This window comes from Bombina bombina, chromosome 3 (genome assembly GCF_027579735.1).
Source record: "Bombina bombina isolate aBomBom1 chromosome 3, aBomBom1.pri, whole genome shotgun sequence".
NCBI classification, from domain to species: domain Eukaryota; kingdom Metazoa; phylum Chordata; class Amphibia; order Anura; family Bombinatoridae; genus Bombina; species Bombina bombina.
In genome coordinates, this window is record NC_069501.1 from 1226296990 (window position 1) to 1226321473 (window position 24484).

Here is a 24484-nt window from a genome sequence, read left to right on the forward strand (position 1 = left end):
AGGAGGGGAGAGAGAGAGAGGAGAGGGGGGAGAGAGAGGGGAGGGAGAGAGAGAGTGGGGGGGGAGAGGGGGGAGAGAGAGAGAGCTCAAAAAAAGAGGGGGAGAGAGAGTGCAAAAGAGATGGGGGAGAGAGAGAGCTCAAAAGAGAGGGGGAGAGAGAACGCAAAAGAGATGGGGGATAGAGAGAGAGCAAAAGAGAGGGCGGAGAGAGGGGGGAGAGAGCGCAAAAGAAAGGGGGAGAGAGAGAGCGCAAAAGAGAGGGGGAGAAAGAGAGCGCAAAAGAGAGGAGGGGAGAGAGCGCAAAAGAGAGGGGGGAGAGAGTGCGAAGAGAGGGGGGAGAGAGCGCAAAAGAAAGGGGGAGAAAGAGAGCGCAAAAGAGAGGGGGAGAAAGAGAGCGCAAAAGAGAGGAGGGGAGAGAGCGCAAAAGAGATGGGGGAGAGAGAGAGTGTAAAAGAGATAGGGGAGAGAGAGAGTGCAAAAGAGATGGTGGAGAGAGAGAGCACAAAAGAGAGGGGGAGAGAGCGCAAAAGAGAGGGGGAGAGAGAGAGAGCGCAAAAGAGAGGGGGAGAGAGAGAGAGGGCAAAAGAGAGGGGGGGGGAGAGAGAGGGCAAAAGAGAGGGGGGAGAGAGTGCAAAAGAGAGGGGGGAAAGAGAGAGCTCAAAAGAGAGGGGGGAGAGAGAGCTCAAAAGAGATGGGGAGAGAGAGAGAGCAAAAGAGAGGGGGGAGAGAGAGAGAGCAAAAGAGAGGGGGAGGGAGAAAGCGCAAGGGGTGGGACCGCTGTACTGCAAAAAATGGCCCGTGTGAACGGGCTTTAGGATTAGTTTAATAATAATACAATTTGTAATAATAAAATATGTTATAATAATACGATAAGTGAAAAACAATACAATATGAAATAACAATCACTATATAATAACAATACAATATGTAATAACAATATAATATGTAATAATACAATATGTAATAATAATACAATGTTTAACAATAATACAATATGTAATAATAATACAATATGTAGTAATAATACAATATGTAATAACAATACAATATTAATAATGCAATACGTATTGTTTGTGCATATTGTTCGCAACTGGTCACTGGGGTGTAAAATGTTCTTAAAAACATTTTTTAATACAACTTTAATCTATAATTTATTTGTTGCCATCATAAAGACAATTTAAGATTTAGTACCTTGGGATTATCTTTAGATATTGGTCTAGATTTATGGACACTCATCAGACTGCATTTAAAATTCAAAGAGTCTCACTTCACCAATCTTTTCTAGAATTTCATAGCGGACGTTCCTTCCATCAACGCATATAGATGATTTAATTTCCCCAGTACATGAGATTTCACAACCAGAACCTCTAGCAAGGAGGTAAATTAATAAATACAATATCATGATCACAAAATGGGCTTTGTAAATGTACCTAACTGTAAAATATTTGCATGGCTTTTTTAGTAGAGTAAAGTCATGCTGGATAGAATGAGAGCTGCCTCAGAAACCTCACAGAAGAACGAGGGGCTTTCTGAGGAATGGAGATTGGGGTCTAGAGATATGGTTGGGTATACCTACACCCCTACCCAGCATGTGAAATCCATAAAGACTGTATTGTCCCTGGTAAACATTTAATATTTGAGGAGGTTGTGTTTTTATGCTAATTTTATTTTTCTTTATAACTTTTCTCATTTATTGTGCATATGTTAGAGTGTAGTGTTATAGAGGGAGATTGTTTGTTTTATTTGTTTAGTAAGGCTTTGAATGTATTTTTTGTGATACTGTTGCCTTTGACAGTAGAACTCGTTCTATGTGGTGAGTAGGGAAAGTAAACACCTTGAGATTTTTATACAAAATATTTAGTTATGCATAATGAAAAAGCTTTGGAATGTATTTTTATTATTTGTTTTGCCCCATAATTTAGCTGTGAAAATTGACCAATTTCTAAGAATTTGAAATGCACCCTGGTGACTTCTAAAGGCTAACTCTGCTACATAGATGTCCCTAATTGTATTTATCAGATTACAATTGCAAAACAATGCATTTTATACTAGCATTATTATAGTGACTAACCTTGTTGTCTGCAAACTTAAAGGGATACTAAACCCACATTTTTTCTTTCATGATTCAGATAGAAAGATGCAATCTTAAGCAACTTTCTAATTTACCCCTATTATCAATTTTTCTTTGTTCTCTTGGGTTTAGTTCCCTTTAAGCCTGGATTGGCTACTCCAAATAAGGCAAATTGTGGGTGAAATTTGGCTGTTGAAAAATAATTGTAGTAAAAAGGATAATTTGGTTTTAAAACTTTATGATTGGCTGATGTGTTATTCTATAGGAACACAAAAAATGTCTTATTATTACAAGGTGCTTGTCCCTTTAACGATTGCTAGATAGTCAATGGATTATATTATATCTGAGCTTGAGGATGTGCAGGAAATAGTGCTGCCGTTTAGTGCTCTTGCAATGCAAAACCTTGTTGTCTGCAGACTAAAGTATCGATTGGCTCCTCAAAATAAGGTGATTGGTGGGGGAGTTTGACTTTGACAAACAATTGCCAGAGATATGTTAATTAGTTTTAAAAATGATAAGACTTGGCTGATGTGTTATTTTATAGCAATATAACAAAATGTCTTGTTAATTACAAGGTTTACTGTCACTTTAAAGGGACATGAAACCCCAAAAGTTTCTTGAATGATTTAGGTAGAACATACAATTTTATACAACTTTCCAGTTTACTTCTATTATCAAATTTGTTTCATTCTGCTGGTATCATTTGTTGAAGGAGTAGCAATGCACTACTGGTTTCCAACTTAACACATGGGTGAGCCAATGACAATCGGTATATATATGCAACCACCAATCAGCAGCTAAAACCTAGGATCTTTGCTGCTCCTGAGCTTTCTTAGATAAACCTTTCAGTAAAGGATAACAAGAGAAAGAAGCAAATGAAATAATAGATGTAAATTGAAAAGTTGTTTAAAATTGTATACTCTGTCTTAGTCACCAATGTCTAATTATGACTTTACTGTCCCTTTAAGGTGTGAAATCTTTGACTATGCTCATATGAAGATTTTTAGACAAACCTACATTGAAAACCACTTTACCTAGCATCATAAAACAGAGAGAGGTCTCAGAGCGAGTTTATTTCTAACTTTATTTTATATAAAACCCATCGTAAGATTTTGACATAAAATACAATAGGAAAAGAACAGCTTGTGGTTTATTTTTGAAGCTTTTTTCATCATCTATTTGTAATGTGGTTTTATAAGTATTTAAGATATCAGACCAGGCAGACAGACAGACAGAATGACTGAATAAAAACTTATATGAAACTAGAATTGAATGCACTGTATTGCACCCTGAAATAACCATGTTTCAGTTTGTGCTTAAAAAAATGTTGCTAAGACCATTTAATGCAGAGAACATACGCGTCATTGGTTGTTTCTGACACCTTTATGTAAATAACTTTCTAACTATAGGCAATTAATGGAAATTTAACAAATAATCAATATGAGTTTCTTGAGAAACCACTAATTTGTATTTAATTCAACCCCCCATCCCAAATGATTTTTTACTTTCAAATTATGTATCAAACGTTTGCAATAACTATTCTTAAAAGGGATAGTCTAGTCAAAATGAAACTTTCATGCAATTTTAAACAACTTATCGTCAAATTTGCTTTGTTCTCGTGGTATTATGTGTTGAAAGCTAAACCAAGGCAGGTTCACATGCAAATGTCTAAGCCCTTGAAGGCCACCTCTTATCTGAATGCATTCTGACAGTTTTTCACAGCTAGACAGCACTAGTTTGTGTGTGCCATATAGATAACATTGTGCTCACTCCTGTTGAGATGTTTATGAGTCAGTGCTGATTGGCTAAAGTGCAAGTCTGTCAAAATCACTGAAATAAGGGGGCAGTCTGCAGAGGCTTAGATACAAGGTAATCACAGAGGTAAAAAGTGTTTTATTATAACAGTGTTGGTTATGCAAAACTGGGGAATGGGTAATAAAGGGATTATCTATCTTTTAAACAATAATGATTCTGGAGTAGACTGCCCCTTTAATATATATATATTTCTATGATCCAATAGGAAATAAAAACTCTTGGATCAAAAACACTATTACGTTACTGTGACGTCGCAATATTTTTAAAATGGTGCTTTTCTCCAATGCAAAGAATCTAGGTGTGGATGCATTTTCATGACATTTTATCTTGTTTTTGTCATGCAGAGCACTGTCCAAGACTCCGCTATCTCTTGCTTTGAATCAGACCCAGCACTGCAAGCAGCTGGAAGGGTTGGTCTCTTCACAAATGCAGCTGTGCCGCAGTAATCTGGAGCTCATGCAAACAATAATACATGCAGCAAAAGAAGTGAAGAAGTCGTGTGTTAGAGCTTTCTCAGACATGAGATGGAATTGCTCGTCCATAGAGCTGGCACCAAACTTTCATCAAGATTTGGAAAGAGGTAAATCCCAGAAATGAAATGTTACTCCTATATGAATTTTATCTAGGTACTATAACACTATCATGCATTACTCCTATATGAATTGTATCTAGGTACTATAACACTATCATGCATTACTCCTATATGAACTGTATCTAGGTACTATAACACTATCATGCATTACTCCTATATGAATTGTATCTAGGTACTATAACACTATCATGCATTACTCCTATATGAATTGTATCTAGGTACTATAACACTATCATGCATTACTCCTATATGAATTGTATCTAGGTACTATAACACTATCATGCATTACTCCTATATGAATTGTATCTAGGTACTATAACACTATCATGCATTACTCCTATATGAATTGTATCTAGGTACTATAACACTATCATGCATTACTCCTATATGAACTGTATCTAGGTACTATAATACTATCATGCATTACTCCTATATGAATTTTATCTAGGTACTATAACACTATCATGCATTACTCCTATATGAATTTTATCTAGGTACTATAACACTATCATGCATTACTCCTATATGAACTGTATCTAGGTACTATAACACTATCATGCATTACTCCTATATGAATTGTATCTAGGTACTATAACACTATCATGCATTACTCCTATATGAATTTTATCTAGGTACTATAACACTATCATGCATTACTCCTATATGAATTTTATCTAGGTACTATAACACTATCATGCATTACTCCTATATGAATTGTATCTAGGTACTATAACACTATCATGCATTACTCCTATATGAATTTTATCTAGGTACTATAACACTATCATGCATTACTCCTATATGAACTGTATCTAGGTACTATAACACTATCATGCATTACTCCTATATGAATTTTATCTAGGTACTATAACACTATCATGCATTACTCCTATATGAATTGTATCTAGGTACTATAACACTATCATGCATTACTCCTATATGAATTTTATCTAGGTACTATAACACTATCATGCATTACTCCTATATGAATTGTATCTAGGTACTATAACACTATCATGCATTACTCCTATATGAACTGTATCTAGGTACTATAACACTATCATGCATTACTCCTATATGAATTGTATCTAGGTACTATAACACTATCATGCATTACTCCTATATGAATTGTATCTAGGTACTATAACACTATCATGCATTACTCCTATATGAATTTTATCTAGGTACTATAACACTATCATGCATTACTCCTATATGAATTGTATCTAGGTACTATAACACTATCATGCATTACTCCTATATGAACTGTATCTAGGTACTATAACACTATCATGCATTACTCCTATATGAACTGTATCTAGGTACTATAACACTATCATGCATTACTCCTATATGAATTGTATCTGGGTACTATAACACTATCATGCATTACTCCTATATGAACTGTATCTAGGTACTATAACACTATCATGCATTACTCCTATATGAATTGTATCTAGGTACTATAACACTATCATGCATTACTCCTATATGAATTGTATCTAGGTACTATAACACTATCATGCATTACTCCTATATGAATTTTATCTAGGTACTATAACACTATCATGCATTACTCCTATATGAACTGTATCTAGGTACTATAACACTATCATGCATTACTCCTATATGAATTGTATCTAGGTACTATAACACTATCATGCATTACTCCTATATGAACTGTATCTAGGTACTATAACACTATCATGCATTACTCCTATATGAACTGTATCTAGGTACTATAACACTATCATGCATTACTTCTATATGAATTGTATCTAGGTACTATAACACTATCATGCATTACTCCTATATGAATTGTATCTAGGTACTATAACACTATCATGCATTACTCCTATATGAATTGTATCTAGGTACTATAACACTATCATGCATTACTCCTATATGAATTGTATCTAGGTACTATAACACTATCATGCATTACTCCTATATGAATTGTATCTAGGTACTATAACACTATCATGCATTACTTCTATATGAATTGTATCTAGGTACTATAACACTATCATGCATTACTCCTATATGAATTTTATCTAGGTACTATAACACTATCATGCATTACTCCTATATGAATTGTATCTAGGTACTATAACACTATCATGCATTACTCCTATATGAATTGTATCTAGGTACTATAACACTATCATGCATTACTCCTATATGAATTGTATCTAGGTACTATAACACTATCATGCATTACTCCTATATGAATTGTATCTAGGTACTATAACACTATCATGCATTACTCCTATATGAATTGTATCTAGGTACTATAACACTATCATGCATTACTCCTATATGAATTGTATCTAGGTACTATAACACTATCATGCATTACTCCTATATGAATTGTATCTAGGTACTATAACACTATCATGCATTACTCCTATATGAATTGTATCTAGGTACTATAACACTATCATGCATTACTCCTATATGAATTTTATCTAGGTACTATAACACTATCATGCATTACTCCTATATGAATTGTATATAGGTACTATAACACTATCATGCATTACTCCTATATGAATTTTATCTAGGTACTATAACACTATCATGCATTACTCCTATATGAATTGTATCTAGGTACTATAACACTATCATGCATTACTCCTATATGAATTGTATCTAGGTACTATAACACTATCATGCATTACTCCTATATGAATTTTATCTAGGTACTATAACACTATCATGCATTACTCCTATATGAATTGTATCTAGGTACTATAACACTATCATGCATTACTCCTATATGAACTGTATCTAGGTACTATAACACTATCATGCATTACTCCTATATGAATTGTATCTAGGTACTATAACACTATCATGCATTACTCCTATATGAATTGTATCTAGGTACTATAACACTATCATGCATTACTCCTATATGAATTGTATCTAGGTACTATAACACTATCATGCATTACTCCTATATGAATTGTATCTAGGTACTATAACACTATCATGCATTACTCCTATATGAATTGTATCTAGGTACTATAACACTATCATGCATTACTCCTATATGAACTGTATCTAGGTACTATAACACTATCATGCATTACTCCTATATGAATTTTATCTAGGTACTATAACACTATCATGCATTACTCCTATATGAATTTTATCTAGGTACTATAACACTATCATGCATTACTCCTATATGAACTGTATCTAGGTACTATAACACTATCATGCATTACTCCTATATGAATTGTATCTAGGTACTATAACACTATCATGCATTACTCCTATATGAATTTTATCTAGGTACTATAACACTATCATGCATTACTCCTATATGAATTTTATCTAGGTACTATAACACTATCATGCATTACTCCTATATGAATTGTATCTAGGTACTATAACACTATCATGCATTACTCCTATATGAATTTTATCTAGGTACTATAACACTATCATGCATTACTCCTATATGAACTGTATCTAGGTACTATAACACTATCATGCATTACTCCTATATGAATTTTATCTAGGTACTATAACACTATCATGCATTACTCCTATATGAATTGTATCTAGGTACTATAACACTATCATGCATTACTCCTATATGAATTTTATCTAGGTACTATAACACTATCATGCATTACTCCTATATGAATTGTATCTAGGTACTATAACACTATCATGCATTACTCCTATATGAACTGTATCTAGGTACTATAACACTATCATGCATTACTCCTATATGAATTGTATCTAGGTACTATAACACTATCATGCATTACTCCTATATGAATTGTATCTAGGTACTATAACACTATCATGCATTACTCCTATATGAATTTTATCTAGGTACTATAACACTATCATGCATTACTCCTATATGAATTGTATCTAGGTACTATAACACTATCATGCATTACTCCTATATGAACTGTATCTAGGTACTATAACACTATCATGCATTACTCCTATATGAACTGTATCTAGGTACTATAACACTATCATGCATTACTCCTATATGAATTGTATCTAGGGTACTATAACACTATCATGCATTACTCCTATATGAACTGTATCTAGGTACTATAACACTATCATGCATTACTCCTATATGAATTGTATCTAGGTACTATAACACTATCATGCATTACTCCTATATGAATTGTATCTAGGTACTATAACACTATCATGCATTACTCCTATATGAATTTTATCTAGGTACTATAACACTATCATGCATTACTCCTATATGAACTGTATCTAGGTACTATAACACTATCATGCATTACTCCTATATGAATTGTATCTAGGTACTATAACACTATCATGCATTACTCCTATATGAACTGTATCTAGGTACTATAACACTATCATGCATTACTCCTATATGAACTGTATCTAGGTACTATAACACTATCATGCATTACTTCTATATGAATTGTATCTAGGTACTATAACACTATCATGCATTACTCCTATATGAATTTTATCTAGGTACTATAACACTATCATGCATTACTCCTATATGAATTGTATCTAGGTACTATAACACTATCATGCATTACTCCTATATGAATTGTATCTAGGTACTATAACACTATCATGCATTACTCCTATATGAATTGTATCTAGGTACTATAACACTATCATGCATTACTTCTATATGAATTGTATCTAGGTACTATAACACTATCATGCATTACTCCTATATGAATTTTATCTAGGTACTATAACACTATCATGCATTACTCCTATATGAATTGTATCTAGGTACTATAACACTATCATGCATTACTCCTATATGAATTGTATCTAGGTACTATAACACTATCATGCATTACTCCTATATGAATTGTATCTAGGTACTATAACACTATCATGCATTACTCCTATATGAATTGTATCTAGGTACTATAACACTATCATGCATTACTCCTATATGAATTGTATCTAGGTACTATAACACTATCATGCATTACTCCTATATGAATTGTATCTAGGTACTATAACACTATCATGCATTACTCCTATATGAATTGTATCTAGGTACTATAACACTATCATGCATTACTCCTATATGAATTGTATCTAGGTACTATAACACTATCATGCATTACTCCTATATGAATTTTATCTAGGTACTATAACACTATCATGCATTACTCCTATATGAATTGTATATAGGTACTATAACACTATCATGCATTACTCCTATATGAATTTTATCTAGGTACTATAACACTATCATGCATTACTCCTATATGAATTGTATCTAGGTACTATAACACTATCATGCATTACTCCTATATGAATTGTATCTAGGTACTATAACACTATCATGCATTACTCCTATATGAATTTTATCTAGGTACTATAACACTATCATGCATTACTCCTATATGAATTTTATCTAGGTACTATAACACTATCATGCATTACTCCTATATGAATTGTATCTAGGTACTATAACACTATCATGCATTACTCCTATATGAATTGTATCTAGGTACTATAACACTATCATGCATTACTCCTATATGAATTGTATCTAGGTACTATAACACTATCATGCATTACTCCTATATGAATTTTATCTAGGTACTATAACACTATCATGCATTACTCCTATATGAATTGTATCTAGGTACTATAACACTATCATGCATTACTCCTATATGAATTGTATCTAGGTACTATAACACTATCATGCATTACTCCTATATGAACTGTATCTAGGTACTATAACACTATCATGCATTACTCCTATATGAACTGTATCTAGGTACTATAACACTATCATGCATTACTCCTATATGAATTTTATCTAGGTACTATAACACTATCATGCATTACTCCTATATGAATTTTATCTAGGTACTATAACACTATCATGCATTACTCCTATATGAATTTTATCTAGGTACTATAACACTATCATGCATTACTCCTATATGAATTTTATCTAGGTACTATAACACTATCATGCATTACTCCTATATGAATTTTATCTAGGTACTATAACACTATCATGCATTACTCCTATATGAATTTTATCTATGTACTATAACACTATCATGCATTACTCCTATATGAATTGTATCTAGGTACTATAACACTATCATGCATTACTCCTATATGAATTTTATCTAGGTACTATAACACTATCATGCATTACTCCTATATGAATTGTATCTAGGTACTATAACACTATCATGCATTACTCCTATATGAATTTTATCTAGGTACTATAACACTATCATGCATTACTCCTATATGAATTGTATCTAGGTACTATAACACTATCATGCATTACTCCTATATGAATTGTATCTAGGTACTATAACACTATCATGCATTACTTCTATATGAATTGTATCTAGGTACTATAACACTATCATGCATTACTCCTATATGAATTTTATCTAGGTACTATAACACTATCATGCATTACTCCTATATGAATTGTATCTAGGTACTATAACACTATCATGCATTACTCCTATATGAATTGTATCTAGGTACTATAACACTATCATGCATTACTCCTATATGAATTGTATCTAGGTACTATAACACTATCATGCATTACTCCTATATGAACTGTATCTAGGTACTATAACACTATCATGCATTACTCCTATATGAATTGTATCTAGGTACTATAACACTATCATGCATTACTCCTATATGAATTGTATCTAGGTACTATAACACTATCATGCATTACTCCTATATGAATTGTATCTAGGTACTATAACACTATCATGCATTACTCCTATATGAATTGTATCTAGGTACTATAACACTATCATGCATTACTCCTATATGAACTGTATCTAGGTACTATAACACTATCATGCATTACTCCTATATGAACTGTATCTAGGTACTATAACACTATCATGCATTACTCCTATATGAATTGTATCTAGGTACTATAACACTATCATGCATTACTCCTATATGAATTGTATCTAGGTACTATAACACTATCATGCATTACTCCTATATGAATTGTATCTAGGTACTATAACACTATCATGCATTACTCCTATATGAATTTTATCTAGGTACTATAACACTATCATGCATTACTCCTATATGAATTGTATCTAGGTACTATAACACTATCATGCATTACTCCTATATGAATTGTATCTAGGTACTATAACACTATCATGCATTACTCCTATATGAATTGTATCTAGGTACTATAACACTATCATGCATTACTTCTATATGAACTGTATCTAGGTACTATAACACTATCATGCATTACTCCTATATGAATTGTATCTAGGTACTATAACACTATCATGCATTACTCCTATATGAATTGTATCTAGGTACTATAACACTATCATGCATTACTCCTATACGAATTGTATCTAGGTACTATAACACTATCATGCATTACTCCTATATGAATTGTATCTAGGTACTATAACACTATCATGCATTACTCCTATATGAATTGTATCTAGGTACTATAACACTATCATGCATTACTCCTATATGAATTGTATCTAGGTACTATAACACTATCATGCATTACTCCTATATGAATTTTATCTAGGTACTATATCACTATCATGCATTACTCCTATATGAATTGTATCTAGGTACTATAACACTATCATGCATTACTCCTATATGAATTGTATCTAGGTACTATAACACTATCATGCATTACTCCTATATGAATTGTATCTAGGTACTATAACACTATCATGCATTACTCCTATATGAATTTTATCTAGGTACTATAACACTATCATGCATTACTCCTATATGAATTGTATCTAGGTACTATAACACTATCATGCATTACTCCTATATGAATTGTATCTAGGTACTATAACACTATCATGCATTAAACTTTGAATATTAACACACATGCTTAAAGGGACAGTAAAGTGATAATTAGACATTCATGATTTAGACAGAGAATACAATTTAAAACAACTTTCCAATTTACTTCTATTATTTAATTTGCTTCCTTCTCTTGTTATCCTTTGATGAATGTTTAATCAAGAGAAGCTTAGGAGCAGCAAAGAACCTAGGTTCTAGCTGCTGATTGGGGGCTGCATATATATAACGATTATCATTGGCTCACACATGTGTTCAGTTAGAAACCAGTAGTGCATTTCTGCTCCTTCAACAAATGATACCAACTAAATAAAACAAATTTGATAATAGAAGTAAACTGGAAAGTTGTTTAAAATTGTATGTTCTACCTAAATCATGAAAGAATTTGGGTTTCAATGTCCCTTTAAAACTGTATTAAACTCTTCTTACTCTGGCATTACTTAAGATTTTGCAAAGTATTTATGCCATTGTATTTAAAACCGTCAATTAAAAGTAGAAGAAAATAATTGTATTTCCCCTCTGCCTTAAAAAGGACAGTAAACATCTTGAGATGTTTTAATAAAATAGTTATACGTAATGAAACAACTTTGCAATAAACTGTATTTATTTTTCTCCCTTTTCATGTAATTTAGCTCTGAACATTTAGGTTTTCCCAATTTTCGGAACTTAAAATACACACTGCTGACTCATCAAGGCTAACTCTGCTACATATTTGCCTTTATCAAATAAACAACTGCAAAACTATTTACTTTATACTAACAGTACAATTTTAAATATGTCAAAATATTGTTTTTTTCTTTTTTTTGAAAAATGATTGACATAAACTCTAGAAGTTATACACTTTTTTTACAGCACATTCATTTTCACTTAGTTTTGATGTCATAGACAGGAGGAAAATGTATCAAGCTGCAGACGGACAAATTGTCAAGCAGAGAATCTCTCCGCCTGTAATCACCACTTGTTGTCTTGTTCAAACCACCCCCTGCCCCACCCTCTTGAGCAACCAATTACACAAAAAGCAGGGCCTGTCAATCACCTCCATCAACCCCTAGGAAAAATCAGAACTAAGAATATGTGCTATAGTTTTTGTGGCCCTTGGTAAAAACAGCAGAACTAAAACTTTGTGCTTTGGGGACTTTTGCTGTGTGGGCAAACAATATAGATGGTACCCTGTAATTTTACCTAAATCCAGCCCTGTGCCACTGTATATTTTTTAGGAATATATTATTATTATTATTTGTTTAATAGCCATACATTAAATTTGGCCTTTAAGGATTCTAAAATATTGGTCTGCTACCCCAAGTTGGCCATCGCTGGACCTGAGACTATGGGGCAGATTTACCAAATGTTGGACGGACATGATCCGCTGTAGTGGATCATGTTCGCCCAACATCGCTAAATACAGACAGAAAATGCTGTCGGAATTTAACATTGCACAAGCATTTCTAGTGAAATGCTTGTGCAATGCCGCCCCTTGCACATTTGTGGCCAATCGTATCTGATCGGGATGATTGCTCTCCACTACCTCAGAGATGGCGGACGAGTTAGGGAGCAGCGGTCTTAAAACCGCTGCTTCTTAACTTACATTTCCGGTGAGCCGGAAGGCTGGCACGGAATAAGCAGCACAAATATACCCCTATACCTTAAGTGCACCGGATAATTTACTCTTAGAATTATTTAGCCAACCAACCAGTTCATAAACTCAGGACCTACCATGTTTCTGCATAATACTTATTCAGACAGATTACAGACATATGGACAGATGATGGATAAACACAAAGACAGACAGAAAGATAGATAGATAGATAGATATATAGATAGATAATCACATAGATAATGGCCTGCGTCAAAAATAAAACTGAAAAATGAAACAAAATGTAACTTTTTTTAAAAATAGTACAGGTTTGCATTTTTATACTCTGTAATATAATATTTTGTTTTAGCCACCTGTACTGGACATGTGGTTTGTGACTGCACACCTACTAGAAAACACTATAAACTAATGTCCATTAAGTTAATAAAACATCTGGTTTCATTAGACGTGTTCCGTGTTGTTTCTGGGCTAAGCTGTTTTCACTTTTGTGCCATATTTTCTTTTTTTCATTTGGAAAGCAATTGAATATTTTATAGGTCTCATATCAATTTAGTTATGATCAGAGAAAAACTATAGCAAATTTCTTTAGAGGAAAATAAGAGTTTTGCTGGAGTTCACTTTAACTTTGAGCTGGTTTCCAAATACAAACTGAAAACAAGCAAGATATCAGTTCAGTCTTTTGAATCTAATGCTTTTTCATGAGTTTAGAGTGCACCTTGGGGTAATTAAACTTTTTTTATATTGGATTCATTGTTTAGAAATATTGGATTGCACCCCATTTGAGCTTTAAAAAGCAGATATGCAAAATTTAAAGAACGTCACATGCAAAACCTACAGTAAATGTCAGACGTTAAACCAAAAAATAAATTATCCATGAGATAAATAATTATACATTGTATAAGAATACTTGCATTATTTATTCTGTCTGTAATTCACAAAAAATGGGGTTTTAACACAGTCCTGAGAGAGATTAGATTGCTCCCTACAAAATTCAAAACTGTGTCTCTGCAACACGCTATATGGTAAATGCTTGATAAGTGCAGACATTTATTTATGTATGTTCCTAACTGGCCAGATTAGAGAAGATAAGATAAATAACCCAAAAGGCATTGAAAGGGATTTGTCCCTGAATTGCAAAACAGTACACATTTTGCTTACAAGACGACAATTTAAAGGGACACTCAAGTCAAAATGAAACTTTCATGATTCAGATAGAGAATTAAATTTTAAGCAACTTTTTAATTTACTTCAATAAACAAAATGTGCACAGTCCTTTTATATTTTCACTTTTTGAGTCACCAGCTCCCACTGAGCAAGAATTCACAGAATATGTGTATATGCATTTGTGATTGGCTGATGGCTGTCACATGATACAAGAGGAGTGTTACATAAGTAACATAACTGCAATTTGTCAGAAACAAATCTACTACTCATTTGAAGTTCAGACTAAGTGATATTGCATTGTCTTTTTTATCATGTGTTTGTTGATTATGCAGATCTACTGTATTTACTGGTGCTTTAAAGGGACAGTAAACTTACAGAATAATGTTGTATAATTCTGCACTATGTGCAGAATTATATAACATTATTTTAACAGTAACTTCATAAATTATAAGAATTGGCAGTTTTTTTTAGTCTGAAGTTGGACTCAGCTCCAGGATCTACTGAGTGGGTCCTGGATTTTCAAAACGCTATTCGCGGGAGTGCTAGCTAGTCACAGCACGCCCCATTGCGCCATTGGACTGAATTTAGTCCGCTCCCGCTACCAGATGGGAGCAAGCTACATCCAGTCCAATGGTGACTAGACAGCATGCCCGCAATTAGTGCTTTGAATATCCAAGACCCGCTAAGCAGGACCGTCTTTAACACAGAGCAAAAGGGGCAGCTGCCCAGGGCCCAGTCTCTGTTGAGGGGCCCAAGAGTCCTAAAAAAAATTTTTTATTTTTTTTTATGGTTCATACCAGACTGCTGATGTGACATGGGGAACACACACATTCAGTATTAATACTGAATTAATGCAAAAGTACTCTGCTTATATATATATATATATTATTATTTTTTTTAAACTGTGCCAGATCGTGCCGGTGTCATGTGACATGCCAAGCTATTGCCATGTGCTGTTTTTGATGTGCACTGTGCAGCACTGAATGCAAAGCCCTAACTCAGCATCCAACCATTTCCACTGCATCAGAAAAGGTCCTACTGGGGTTACCACTGTTACCAGGTAACTGCTCTGGTGGTGGGGATTGTTTCTGGGTAGGGCTGACTGTAGGCGCATGCGGCAGAAAGCTGGAGCGGCAGGCACGTGAGGATTTGAGCATCTGTACAGCTGCATACACTGCTTTCTTCAGTCTTGAGGCTGTGTGACTCATCTCACACTGTATCCATGCAGCCTTGGACAGACAGCATCCAGTCTACTGGTCCCCTTAGCCCTGCTCTTTCTGCTGTGGCCCTAAGATCAACTAACTGAAGTTTGCTAGGGGAACAGTGCTTTGTAGAAAGGTGTCAGTGGGAAGAATAAGTGAGTGCACACACGCCCCTCCCCATGCAGCATTGTCTAGTGAAGGGTGAGAGGGAACTTGTTCCTAGCAAAGAAGCGACATGTGCTGCTGTGGCTGATGTATAGTGTCATGCTGATACTTCACACATTAATGTAAGGTTTATATTTATAGTTTTTATTTTCTCTCTGTCTCAGATTTTACAGTTTCCCATAGTAGTTCTGCTGTTCCAGTCAGTAAACTTATATTTTTCTGCACCTCCATGCTTCCTCCTCAGTCTTTACCTTACTTTGCTCCTGTTGGCTGCCCTAAATCTCTTTAACCAGCTAACCTCACACCAGAATCACATTCAAAAGAATATTAAATGAATCCAGTGGAGGAATTTATATATTTATTTACTTATTAGTACTGCTTAGGTCCAGTTTCACATATTGCAATTTTTTTTTTTTTTTTTTAATTATTTGCCCAGCAGTGGATGATCCAACGCTGGGCTAATAATTAAAAAAAAAATTAATGTAGTTGTTTTTTGGGATGTTGGGGTGGAGAGCGAAATTGCGTGGGGGGGTCCAAGAAATTTTTTGCCCAGGGTCCAGTCAATATTAAAGACGGCCCTGCCGCTAAGTAGATCCTGGAGCGGAGTCCAACTTTAGACTAAAAAAAACTGCCAATACACAATAATTTGTGAAGTTACCGCTAAAATAATGTTATATAATTCTGTACTATGTGCAGAATTATATAACATTATTCTGTACATTTACTGTCCCTTTAACCCCTTAACGACTGAGGACGTGCAGGGTACGTCCTCAGAAAAAAGGCAGTTAATGCCTGAGAACGTACCCTGCACGTCCTCAGTGTGGAAAGCAGCTGGAAGCGATCCTGCTCGCTTCCAGCTGCTTTCCGGTTATTGCAGTGATGCCTCGATATGGAGGCATCCTGCAATAACGTTTTTAAGTCATCCGGTGCAGAGAGAGCCACTCTGTGGCCCTCTCTGCACCGGAGATCGGTGGCTACCTGCGTTGGTGGGTGGGAGCCGGACCGGGAGGCGGGTGGCGGCCATCGATGGCCATGTGGATGTGAAGGGGGGCGGGATCGTGGGCGGGGGTGGCTGGGGGCGCGCACGGGCGCGCGCGCGTGCACGGGAGGGTGGGGGCGGGCGCGTGCACGCGGAGGGAGCGGGTGGGAACCGCTACACTACAGAAAATGGGAAATAAAAAATATATAAAAAATAAAATGTTAAACAATAAGCAAGGTGGTGGGGGTTAGTCTGTGGGGGGTGTGGGGGGGGGGAAGCTACACTACAGAAAAAAAACAAAAAAACAAAAAAAAAAGCATTTTTTTATTGTAAACTGGGTACTGGCAGACAGCTGCCAGTACCCAAGATGGCCCCCAATAAGGCAGAGGGGAGGGTTAGAGAGCGGTTTTGGGGGGGATCAGGGAGGTTGGGGGCTAAGGGGGGATCCTACACAGTAGCATATGTAAATATGCTAAAAAAAATTCATTTTTTTAAAAAAAACCTTTTATTTTAGTACTGGCAGACTTTCTGCCAGTACTTAAGATGGCGGGGACAATTGTGGGGTGGGGGAGGGAAGGGAGCTGTTTGGGAGGGATCAGGGGGTGGGATGTGTCAGATGGGAGGCTGATCTCTACACTAAAGCTAAAATTAACCCTGCAAGCTCACTACAAACTCCCTAATTAACCCTTTCACTGCTAGCCATAATACACGTGTGAGGCGCAACAGGATTTAGTGGCCTTCTAATTACCAGAAAGCAACGCCAAAGTCATATATGTCTGCTATTTCTGAACAAAGGGGATCCCAGACAAGCATTTACAACCATTTGTGCCATAATTGCACAAGCTGTTTGTAAATGATTTCAGTGAGAAACCTAAAATTGTGAAAAATTTTAAGTTTTTTTTAATTTGATCGCATTTGGCGGTGAAATGGTGGCATGAAATATACCAAAATGTGCCTAGATCAATACTTGGGGTTGTCTACTACACTACACTAAAGCTAAAATTAACCCTACAAGCTCCCTAAAAGCTCCCTAATTAACCCCTTAACTGCTGGGCATGATACACTTGTGGTGCGCAGTGGCATTTAGCGGCCTTCTAATTACCAGAAAGCAACGCCAAAGCCATATATGTGTGCTATTTCTGAACAAAGGGGATCCCAGAGAAGAATTTACAACCATTTATGCCATAATTGCACAAGCTGTTTGTAAATGATTTCAGTGAGAAACCTAAAGTTTGTGAAAAAATTTGTGAAAAAGTGAACAATTTTTTGTATTTGATCGCATTTGGCGGTGAAATGGTGGTATGAAATATACCAAAATTGGCCTAGATCAATACTTTGGGATGTCTACAAAAAAAAAATATATACATGTCAAGGGATATTCAGGGATTCCTGAAAGATATCAGTGTTCTAATGTAACTAGCGCTAATTTTGGAAAAAAATGGTTTGGAAATAGCAAAGTGCTACTTGTATTTATGGCCCTATAACTTGCAAAAAAAAAGCAAAGAACATGTAAACATTGGTTATTTCTAAACTCAGGACAAAATTTAGAAACTATTTAGCATGGGTGTTTTTTGGTGGTTTTAGATGTGTAACAGATTTTGGGGGTCAAAGTTAGAAAAAGTGTGTTTTTTTCCATTTTTCCTCATATTTTTCATTTTTTTTTATAGTAAATTATAAGATATGATGAAAATAATGGTATCTTTAGAAAGTCCATTTAATGGCGAGAAAAACGGTATATAATATGTGTGGGTACAGTAAATGAGTAAGAAGAAAATTACAGCTAAACACAAACACCGCAAAAATGTAAAAATAGCCTTGGTCCCAAACGGACAGAAAATGGAAAAGTGCTCTGGTCACTAAGGGGTTAAATGTTGTTTTACTTTGTAAACAGATATACTTAATAGCTGATATACTTTACACATATGAAATTACTTTAATGTCCCTTTAATTTATTTTGGCTTGAAAGTTGTTAAAATCAATAGAAATTGTCTTCATTTCAGCGATGGTTGTGTGAATTAATTGATTAGATGTCATAACTGACTTTGTTATATGGCTAATAAGGTCACTGCTCAGCTTCTCACGTGTATAGTAGTTCTGCCTGACCCCAAATGACATAGCTATACTGGAATTTGCAACTTAAACAATTTTAAATGTGAGCATGCACGAATACTAAGTCCTCTCAGTGCTCAAGACATTCTGCATTAGTGAACAAACACTATTAAATGATTGATGTTTATGGATTGAATTGGTTGACCACAAGCAAATTCAACCAATCAGAATTTATCATTACATGTGATTGGTTGAATCTGGGGTTTTTTAGCAATCTTCTAGTTGTGAAGTGATTCCTAAGTCTTGTTTGTTTACAGCAGAAGAAATCTATGCAAAAATAATATGAATACCAGATAAAGAGAAAGAACCAATGTTTCATGTTAAACCTTCACTAAGTGCTTGTCCGTTGTCTTTTTATTATGCATGTGTTGATTATGCAATTATACTTTGTTTACTAGTCCTTTAAGTATAAGGCCAATTTTAGCCAAACCAATAATGAAAAAAGTGATTTCAGTAAACAATGAAAATGGCTGTTTCTGATAGTATTGTTCCATTAACATGTAGATAATTCTTAAACTATAGATTGTATCTAGGGTCAGTTATGCAACAAATAGTTTGCAAACATAATAAAGAATGCATTTATTTAAAATTACAATGTGCATTAAACATCCAGTTTGTACTTGATCAAGTTTTGTGACTGTTTGAAATGTATGGCATTTTTTTCCCGCTGAAGATAAAGTTGCATTTTGAACATTTTATAAGAGAACACTTAACATTAGGCATATTGAATTTCCTACAAGAAAAAGCATTAGAGATTTACAGTACAGAGAGAACGTCTTAGAAGAAGCATTGCTGGCATTTGAAACTGTATCAAGGGTCAATACACAAGAGATATTCCTCATCCCAAAGTTTTACAATTAACACATGCGTTAGGATCAGATGAAAGAATATTTGGCAGCAAACTTGTAGTGTTAGTTACTTGAAGGGCAGTGAAGGTGGGATTTATGGCTTTGTAGGATACTAACGCATGAAATATTATTGCTTGTGTCAGGGTGACAATTTAGATTACGTTGGGGAGACAGAAAGGATATTGAGGAGCCAGGCAGGATAGAGTATATATTATTTATACAGATATCTGTAAAATAAATCCAAAACTTTCTAAAAATTCCAAAAAATTCTAAAAACCATGTTAAAAGGACAATGTACTATTAAATTTGGAATGTTTAAATAGTAGATATAGCCAAATGTTAATCAGTCTGGGTCCAATTGTAAAATTATTTTCTTAAATATTACTTTTTTTCTCTTCTGCATTTATAATCAAACCAACTCCCAAAGCCAAAAAATGCAATAGAGCTGTAATGGTGTCTACTTACTATTGCCTTTGGTATCTGGCTACAGTCCAATGATGTCACCGTTAGTGTGAAAAAATCATCATTCATCACCATGATTATTAGGAATATGCATATGTAATGTATATATATTTTATTGTATTATGTAAACACACATTATTAGTTCAACCTCTGAAACAGGCTCATTCATTCATATATAGCCGGCAATTCAATATGTTAACACAGTCTAGTAATTAGGATGGACTAATATATAACATAACTGAAATTGATACAGAGACAAAGAGATACGGTGGTTACCATAGCCACCATAACACCTGTCTGTCATGCAATGAGCACATTTGTGTTGTGTGCATGCGCTACCTCATGCAAATTCACAGGTGCACATGCATCTGTGCCCATATAATTTAAATATATGAATGGATTGGCCAAATGTGCCAGTGGGGCCACTCTGCCAGCTTGCTCTGCCAATTATAAAGGACATACCTGCATCACCTGGTGAATGCTTATAAAGTTATAACCTGTACTATTGTATGATCGTCTGAGCATTTTATTATTATTTTCACTCTATTGCTGGTGCCTCTTATTATTATCTGAGTAAACTGTCCCTTTAAGTTTAACTGATGCCCATAGAACAAAATGCGCCAAACAGATAAAATCAGATTGCTGAATTAGTAACATTTCCATATGGATATCTCCTGTACAATCTATTGTGGGCATTGAGCCTGGGCACAGTGGCATGTGTAGACAGCTCTGTGTGTGTTGATTAGAGTATGATAGATGTTCCTGCACTTACAAATAGATTCTAAATGACTTCTGGGTTATACGATAGTAAATATCTTTCAGGGATTTAATTAAAGGGATATTTAATTCTTTTTATTTTTTTATTTATGCACAGTATTTCAACAGTTAATTATTCTTAAATATGTTTATCTTATCTTCTTTGTGTTGGCTAGATAGGGACAGATATAAATTAGTTCTATGATGTTAAGACAAAAAACAAAAACAGAGGTCGCCACATGTGTAGGTCAAAAAAGATAAATGAATCCAAAAAGCAGCAGATTAAGGGTACTCACAAAATTGGCGGCACTATTGTGCCAACAGGAGCAGGCTGGTATTCTACAGCGAACCAGCTGGCTGTATGGAAGATCCCCACCGGATGTGTGCAGTGTTGGAATTTTGCTGCCTGCAGGGCTTCTGAATACTACCCAATGGCAATCCTTCCCTTTGACTGGAACTTAATGCACACTTTAGTGCAGGTTCTGGGAGTCGAACTGCTAAGGCCCCTGTCGCCCAGGGCTCTTTCTGATGGGTTTTGGAAGAGTTTCAAAGTGATTTTTTTCCATCTGTTGTGGTTTTTAACAAGGTAGATACTTTTTAACCACACAGGAGGCAGTTTAAAGTTTGTGTCAGGTATCCCCTTTGCTGTGCTGAAGTTCTGCACTAAATTAGTCATTGTACTGATCAAGTATACTCTACATAGAATAATGCATTGTTACAGTCCAGTCCAGCCTCTCTGGGGGCAGTGGACAAAAACAGCATTAAATTACAGAATACATTGGTAAAGTAAATAATAAGAATAATTTGAAACTTTTATTTTTATATGTATTATCAAACATTTTACAGATAATTCAATTAAAGGGACTTTAAACCCACATTTTTTTATTGTTTGGTTGAAGCGGCAGCACTGGACTACTGGGAGCTAGCTGAACACACCAGGTGAGCCAGTGAAAACGGTCTTATACATGCAGCCACTAATCAGAAGCTAGCTTCCAGTTGAGCACTGCTGCTTCTGAGCCTACCTAGGAATTATTTTAAACAAAGGATACAAGAGAAGGGAGTAAATTAGATAATAGAAATAAATCTAAATCATTAAATATTTTTGGGGGGTTTCATGTCCCTTTAAGGGTGCTGTGCCTTTAAGGTTATTAAACAAAATATCCGTTCCTATAGCAACATTGCTTTAATAATAGGCCGGAAAACCTAAAACATAAACACAGAGCTTAACAAATACTGGTAGCCAGTGAGCAATGACTCCTAGATTTTTTTTTTTGTCTTCTGATATAAAAGCAGATTTTTAGTTTTTAGGAAGTTTATCAAATGATAAACATATTTATATATATGGACATGAAACAATTCGGGAAAAAAAGAAAAATCTTACTATACACTTTGTCATTTATTTTGCCCCTTTTATCCTGTAAACTTTTAGTATATTGTGGGTTGTGTAGAATTGTCAGACTTTACAAACCTTATCCTGTTGCTTAATTTGTCCTTAAAGGGCCATTAAACCCACAAATTTTCTTTCACGATTCAGATAGAGAATACAATTTTAAACAACATTCCAATTTACTTCTATTATCTATTTTGCTGCAATCTTTAGATATCCTTTGTTAAAGAAATAGCAATGCACATTGGTAAGCCAATCACATGAGGCATATATGTGCAGCCACCAATCAGAAGCTACTGAGCCTATCTAGATATGCTTTTCAGGAAAGTATATCAACAGAATGAAGCAAATTAGATAATAGAAGTAAATTAGAAAGTTGTTTAAAATGGTATTCTATTTTGCTGTGGCACACTTTTTTACATTAAAAAATCCTGTGGCACACCACCATCCCAATATTTAAAAAAAATCACACATTGTAGCCTAATACAGCATATATATATATACACATACACACAAACACACATATACTGTATGCATTGTGCTGTTATGCCATGCCTCCTACAAACTACCCCTGCACTGGGAGTAAAAAACAAGCAAAGTTAAAAAATATGTCACACTGTTGTCAGTCTGCCGTGGCACACCTGAGGATCTCTCACAGCACACTAGTGTTCCACGGCTCTATCTGAATCATGAAAGAAAAAATGTGGGTTTAATGTCCCTTTTACTGGCTTAAGGGTTCAGATCAGATACTGCAAAGCAATACAGGTTCTGCTAACAAAATGTCAGAGGCCAGTCTTGCCTACAATTATCAACAAACCTGATTGGCTCCTCCAAAACAAACAAGATGTGGGTGACACTCTGTATTTTATTGCAGGGCTACAGAGAGGTATTGTATGTTATGTCTCTTCAAGATCAAGAACATTTTCAAAGCATTCAAAATAATGATAATGTATCAATATAATGTTACTTGTGTGTGTTTTTACCATATTGTTTGCCAGAGTCATCTTAAAAAGATGTATACCTGTTATAATCAGCTACTTCTAACCTGCCTGAAAATGTTCTGTTAGCCAAACAGAACATGTATGTTTACTTGTAAATTATCTGTCCATACTTGAACAGCAGAAATAAATCAGTAGTGTTAGACACAGCATGTTAAAGGATTACTTTCTGTTATAATTTTTAAGCTAAACAACTAACATATTAAAGTTAATAAACATTAATTAAAACCTACTAACCTATATTTTCTCCAAAACGAAGTTTCATAACGTTCTAAAAGTTATATCTTTTATTCGCCGATGATGTCACATTATCCTGCCCACTATTTTCAGCACTGCGTGTTCAAAATACTTAAACCAATAACTTTGTGTTTAAAGCGCCATTTTGAAACCTAGGTATTGTAAACTGATTGGTACAGAGCAAATGGATACCCATGAAGTGGGTTTGGAAAACAATTAAATTTGCAGTCAAG

General features: G+C 34.7%; 1 protein-coding gene across 1 annotated transcript in view; it reads left to right on the forward strand.

Moving 5' to 3' along the window:
* WNT11 (Wnt family member 11) overlaps nt 1–24484 on the forward strand; it is a 164835-nt gene that overhangs the window by 66483 nt on the left and 73868 nt on the right. The window contains exon 3 of the mRNA XM_053708702.1: nt 4231–4466. Within this exon, the coding sequence (XP_053564677.1) occupies nt 4231–4466 (236 nt within the window). The remainder of the gene's footprint in view (nt 1–4230; nt 4467–24484) is intronic.